Here is a 6,760-nt window from a genome sequence, read left to right on the forward strand (position 1 = left end):
TCCAAACATTTTGCTCGAATACTTCATAATCTTGTTCGTCCGGCACTATCCTACCACAGAACAGCGAGACGTCATGAACGGTGGCATCCATATGTGGTTGATATTCAGCCAACACGTAGCTCTTTTTATCACGTTTCTCATTCATGCCTGTAGATAAGGTTGGGAACGATCTTCGGCAGCGGTATTTCCTGCCACATACAAGTGCAACCAAAATTGCTTCGAGACAAGAGTGAATAAGCATTTTATAGGCAAACGCGCTCCAACTTAGACCTTATCATTTCTTTCCAGCAGGCTTGATAGTCTTCAAACTCAGCCTTACTTGATTAAAAAAAAATCTAAGCAGACAACTCCGGCAATTCTATTGCACACAAATCAATAACTAAACTTATTCGGCATTTCTTAAAATAGTGCTGGCCTTTTCCACAAAGAACATAGCGAAAAGCATGGCACTACAGTTTTAGACCTGCTAGACATCTTACAGTAGTAACATAAAAGCATTGCCTAATTATATTTAAGTGTATCCAAAGTACAATATTAATAGTCTTGATACGTAAGTAGCTCAGGTTGTCTGTCACCTTAACCATACTAAACCGTTGAAATGATTTCGAGAAAATCTTGCAAAAATATAAATTTTATCATGTCGAAAGACAAGTAGTAAAGACGGGGTTTAAATATGTGATGAAAGTTTGTATAGGAGAATTATTATTTCTCAAATCAGAAATATGAAAACTCATTTGGCTTTTGATAAGAAATAAGGATTAACATGTTCCAGTGTTTTTGATAAGTCATAGCTGAAGATAAATTAAATAGGGAAGATTTCGAAATAGGCTACCAGTATTAAAATTTCTTCTTGTTAAAAAAAAACCTCTGAAAGGGTAAATTTACTCAAAAAATTTAATTTTTTACATTCCTGTTCATCACACAAACATTTTCCAGTTGTGGGATTCGAATCCACGGCCGTTGACTCAGATAGCAGGGTCTCTGCCCACTGCGCCAATCGGCCGTCAAAATGCTTCTTGATTTAAATTTTAATAAAATAAAACAAGTCATAATTTTTAGACAAACTGATTAATTCCAAAAAAAATGTAAAAAAAATTAACTGCAGACGAAAGTACTTTTTATCATTTAAAAAATTTAAAGTTATTGTATTTTATAAAATTCAAGCAAACATGGCAGCTTGATAAACAGAAATGATAAGAAACCCTATTGCGTAAACAACAAGGATCACGTCCATGGCAGATGCGAATATTTCTCTTGTGATCCGGTTTTGAGCAAGACGTCTGATATGACACTGCACCCGGTTGCAGGCTGTGTTCATGTGAGCCAACATCAACTCCATAACGTTCAGTATAGCACTAAAACAACAATAAATAACAATTACTATATTTAGGAAATAATGTCATTTCAAATATATCATGTATATTTGAAATGACATTATTTAGCGCCATCTATAACAAAAAGGTTGTACTTTTAACGAAAGCGCCATCTAGTTAAAGGGGTGTGTACTTTTATGATATTTGCCTTGCTATCTCAATGCCATGGGTGCCATCAGCCCGGGCTATGGGAAAAATATTCGTAAAACGAAGTTTACAGTGTTTTCACTAGATGTCATTACCACCATGATTCGAGCTTTACTTTAACAAAGCTTAGTATTACATTTCAGGAATTATAATAAGTTATCTATCTTGTAATAGCGATGCGTGATATTTGGGTGGGCCTTGGGTGACAGGTACTAAGTTCCTACTTAGTACCTGTCACAAAAATATAAAATAAGTGACATCTTTGACTGTGATCTTTATATAGGCTAATAAAATATTACAATCTTTTGTTTCTACTCTGTTTTATTTATAATTTTTAGGATCGTCGATTAAATCACTGACCATTTACACATAACTTGTGGTCCTTAATTTTTTTTATTGATTCGCGAAAGATATTTAGAGTTAACCAAAAAACTGGATAGGAAAGTATTTTCTTTTTACTAACGAAACTTTATTTTGTAATAAGTACAATCTTTCACCAATTAGCTCAGTTCAAGAATTCCCAAAACATAACGCACCGCCAAATCGGTGTCGTAACTTTAGATGGCGCCTGACATATAGCCATAATTTATGAATTGGTGAAACGTTTATTTTTCTCTAGGCAACTGATTTAAGCTTGTTTAGATTTAGTTAAACGGCCATAAGTCTAAACTAGGATCAAAACCCAAAACGTAACAGCTAAAAATCGAAAAAAAATGCATGAGAATGGTTGGGAATACTTTCAATATATGTTGTGGGTAATTTCTACGTAAATAAATTCTTACTTCGGCGAACATCTCCAATGGTCTGCGTGCGCGATGTTGACGATGGGCATAACTGTCAGAGCCAGCATGTACCATATGCTGCTGCCGGGGAATGACGTCGTCTCCACGTCAGTTGCCAGAGTAGACCGCTGCACCACCGTTGGTCTGAACAAAGTCATCATCTTTTTAACCCATTACCGACCCACTACAAGGCACAGACTGGGTTCCTCTCTCAGACTGGGGTATAGATCGTAGTCCACCACGCTGCGGATTTTCTACACGTTTCCTACACTGTTAAAGCAAGTGTTATTTAAATTAGAAACGCACATAACTCCGAAAGTTTGAGGTGCGTGCAGGAGAACGAACTCCCTACGAAATGGGTGTGGAGTGCTAACTCCAGGGCTAGCACCACTGAACAATATATACAGCAATACTGTTAATATAAATTAATTAATTAATTAATAATTTTCTGTATATTCTTAGCATTTATGTATAATATCTATATAATCAATTTCGGTCTCGTCTCAAGTGGTTACCAATCCGACTTCGCCGGAATTAGCATATTCTTTCTATTCTGTACTGTATATTGTTCCATCCTTCTACTCCTGTTTATCTCAAAGAGAAATTTGTATTCACAGGGCCTCCTTTGGTTCCTCGCTCTACGAGGAGGTTTATCCTGAAGGTGCCTGGTCATAAGTCCTCTTTTTTCCACAAATCCTTTATGGTTCAGACCGTTACACTTTGGAACGCCCTGCCGTTAGAGATTCGTGAGGCGCAAACGATCGGCATTTTTAAGAAACAAGTGAAGGATCGGCCGGGCATTGATGGGAATGATCACTGTATTCTATTTTGTTTATTTCGTTTTCTACATATTTTTGAGGGTTCTTTTATTTTATTAATTTTTTTATTTTTTATTTTTTTTTTAATTAAGTATTTATAGTAGCGTATTTGTATGTTTATATGTTTGTATATATGTATGGAATATATTTTATATTTTTGTACATATCTTTTATATGTTATGTATATATATTTAGTATATACTATGTTTTATGTTTTTTTTTATGTTAATTTAGTTTTAAGTCCTAATATTTAATTATGTTTGTTGTACCACCTACTTATTTCTTATAACATTTTCTTGTATGCCTTTGGTTGCCTGGAAGAGATCGCTATTTAGCGATAAGGCCGCCAAATTGTACGTTCTATTTTATTGTGCTGTTGTATTTGTATCTCTGTAATTTTTTTCTAATAAAAGTGTATTCATTCATTCATTCATTCATTCAAGGGTACACACCCTTCAAAAACTCAAAAGGTTCTGCACCGATCGAGCTGAAATTTTAGCATGATATATAATCCGGATCAAGGATTGTTTATATCTATTTTTTGCATTCAGTCACATATCCGCGACCGCGAAACTACAGATTTTTTAACGATCAAAGTACCAGTGACCGCGCCATCTGCCGAAATCGAGAAAAACACTCGCTGACATATGTAATGTTATTCCTTGTTTTGTTTCTCATTTCTCAACCATTCTACAAAAATGTGCCACAGCGAAGCGTGGCAGGGCACAACTAGTTATTCATAAAATATTCATCAGTCAAAGTCATCTTAGTACCCATAAAGCAAGCTACACTTACTTAGGGGCTAGATGGCGATGTGTGTATTGCCAATATATATTTATTTACTTTATTTAATGATGATCATACTAGGGCCTGTTCCCACGATTACCTGCTTCCTTGCACGCCCGTGGTCTCCGTAGTAATGCTGGCTCCCATCCACCGGTCGACATCCTGACTCATCAGACTCTGGTCACATGCGAGAGTATAGTAGGACGACCTTTGCTCACTGGCCTGTATTGGATATAGGCGTTACCAATTTATCAAATACATTCCATGATATACCATGAAAATCACAAATGTGGAGATCCGTAGCAGAACCAGAGTTACCGACATAGCTAAACGAGTCTCGAAGATGAAGTGGCAATGGGCGGGGCACAAAGCTCTGAGAAAGTTTGGTCGTTGGGGTCCCAAGGTGCTGGAATGGCAGTTCCGCACTGGTAAGCGCAGCTGGACGAGGTGGACAGACGACATTAAGCGTTTCGCAGGTAGTCGCTGGACCCAAGTGGCACAAAACCGTGGAATTTGGAACTGTTGATATGATGATGATGATGTTGACGACTATAGAAATGCTATTTATACTCCCCGAATAGCAGGAGAATCTGTACGGTGTAATTTATAGTTTCTTACATTTTTATACTCCACGCCAAACATATCTTCGGCTATAGACTCTCTACGCACCTTTTGAATAAGCTTAACAATTTCAATGTAAAAAAACAAGAGATTTCCGATGTCGGAGCGAACCGCGCCTAGAGAGTACATTGCCGAAGATCTGTTTGGTGTGGAGTTAACATTAAAGAAATTATAAATTACACCGTAAAAATTCTCCTGCTTTTCGCGGAGCATAGCATATTAAGCCTATACTACACTAGCCTGTATGCGAAGTCGACATCAAAACTTTCTTTAATCAAACGATTTTAGTGCGAATCTTAACTTCTTGGAGTGGTCTTCAAGAATCGTAATAGTAATCGCATTATATAATTTCACTTTCATTTTATGATGATTAAAAAGAAGGAATTGAAAACCTGTTTGGGAATGACCGCTGCGCCATGCATTTCATGGTCGGTTGTTCTTTGATCGATTGGGATGTCCCCCGGTGAAGAAGTGAAGGCATTCAGTCTAACATCCCTCGCTACAGCTTCCATTGTTCCAATAACGTGTGACGATACATTGATTGCACAATTTAAATGCTAATGAAAAAAAAAATTGTGATGACTTATGACTTATTGTCTATGCCTGATTAAATAATTTTAATAATCTGTCTGGCGGGAAGCTTCGCCCGTGGCTAGTTACCGATAAAGACATGCGGCTAAGCGATTGAGTGCTCTGGTACGATGTAGAAACCTCAGGGTGATTACGTATCTCGCGACAGGCTTGCGACAGACGTAAATCTTGCAATCACTGCTGTCAAACGTCACTTTTCCATACAATAAATAAACAAAAGTGACGTTTGACAGCAGTGATTGCAAGATTTACGTCTGTCGCAAGCCTGTCGCGAGATACGTAACACACTGCCGATCAGAGTTATGGGTGCAATATAACTACCTCTAACAGGTTAGCGCGTTACCATCTTAGACTGCATCTTCACTTACCAGAAGGTGAGATAGTCAAGGGCTTAACTGTAGTGAAAAACAGAAATAGGCCAACTATTTTCGATCTCTTATTAAGGCCTAGAGCCATGTCTTAAGTCCTAAATATTCATATCCTATACTGGCTACCTTATCGATGACCAACAGTTTTTTGACTTTGATCGGAATTGGTAAATCGTCTACATTTAGTTTTAGTTTTACTCTGTGTACGAGCGAACTTAAGTGATTTTTTATCGTCACTGACTTCTATACTGTTCTATTTTATCCAATCGATTCGATACAAAGATTTTCTCTGTCCTTTCAACTAACTCTATGCCAAAAATAAAGTTGATCGATTGGTTAGTTAGGGCGTCAAGCAAGGACAAATAAACAAACACTCTTTTGCATTAATAATGTTGGAAAAAATTACTTATTCAATTATATAATTATCACTGATTATATACTGATAAATAGTAGATACTTAAAGTTAGAAGGTCTTTTAAATTCATACCTGTTTTTATTTACTCTTACGCATGCAGAAGAAAACCCATGGCTTTATGAAATTAAATCATTATTTTCGTTAATCACTCTATAAATTTTTGTTTAAGACATTACTATCTAATGACTTTGATAGCACTGAAAGACATCAAAGTTGTCTTGATTTAAGATTTTTTTTTAAATAAGCTAATTTATTAATATAGGTCAGCTTTAAAGTAGATGTATTAAAAGCACTGACATCTAAAAAACCTCAGATGAATGTTACCAAAATGAAGCTTGCTTCCGATACATTTTATTCTATTACTTAATTACTACAATTGACGAGAGTTAATGCAATCATCAAATTCATTTTAAATAGATCAGTAGTATTAGCCACACTTGACTGACCAATTAAATTAAATTATCAAAACGTATCCACAAACATTATTAATTTGTTAATTCGGTAGCCCGTGGAGGAATGTCCGCAATACAAAAGTTATTTTTTTTTTAACCGCTTTATTCTATTCTTTATGTCATTCTTTGTGTGGTCTGTGTAGAAAGGCGCGAACCGCTGGGCGCCATTGTTCGAATACGATTTGAATTTAGAACGCGGACGTCCCGCCGTTTCATTATTCGCGGGTGCCGATGTGAAAAAAGTTTTTTATTGTCAAATTGATTTGGAACTTTTTTGCTGCTTTATATACAAGTTTGAGTGGATTACCTAATTGTTTAAATTCCTAAGGTGCTAAATATTAAAAAGGTGGTTTTCCCTATTAATACTTTGTTTAAAAAGTTTTAAGCTTAGATAGTCCATACTTTCC

General features: G+C 36.2%; 1 protein-coding gene across 1 annotated transcript; it reads right to left on the reverse strand.

Annotated features, from left to right (window-relative positions):
* Window positions 1-1,158: 1,158 nt before the first annotated feature.
* LOC120627084 lies at window positions 1,159-6,039 on the reverse strand. Its single transcript, XM_039894930.1, has 5 exons — window positions 5,974-6,039; window positions 4,920-5,084; window positions 4,007-4,128; window positions 2,303-2,446; window positions 1,159-1,355 (listed from the first exon to the last, which is right to left on the reverse strand). The coding sequence occupies exons 2-5, from the start codon at window positions 5,037-5,039 to the stop codon at window positions 1,160-1,162; spliced, it is 582 nt and encodes a 193-aa protein (XP_039750864.1). The 5' UTR covers window positions 5,040-5,084; window positions 5,974-6,039; the 3' UTR covers window position 1,159.
* Between the last annotated feature and the right edge of the window lie 721 nt (window positions 6,040-6,760).

Source organism: Pararge aegeria, chromosome 10 (genome assembly GCF_905163445.1).
Source record: "Pararge aegeria chromosome 10, ilParAegt1.1, whole genome shotgun sequence".
NCBI lineage: Eukaryota > Metazoa > Arthropoda > Insecta > Lepidoptera > Nymphalidae > Pararge > Pararge aegeria.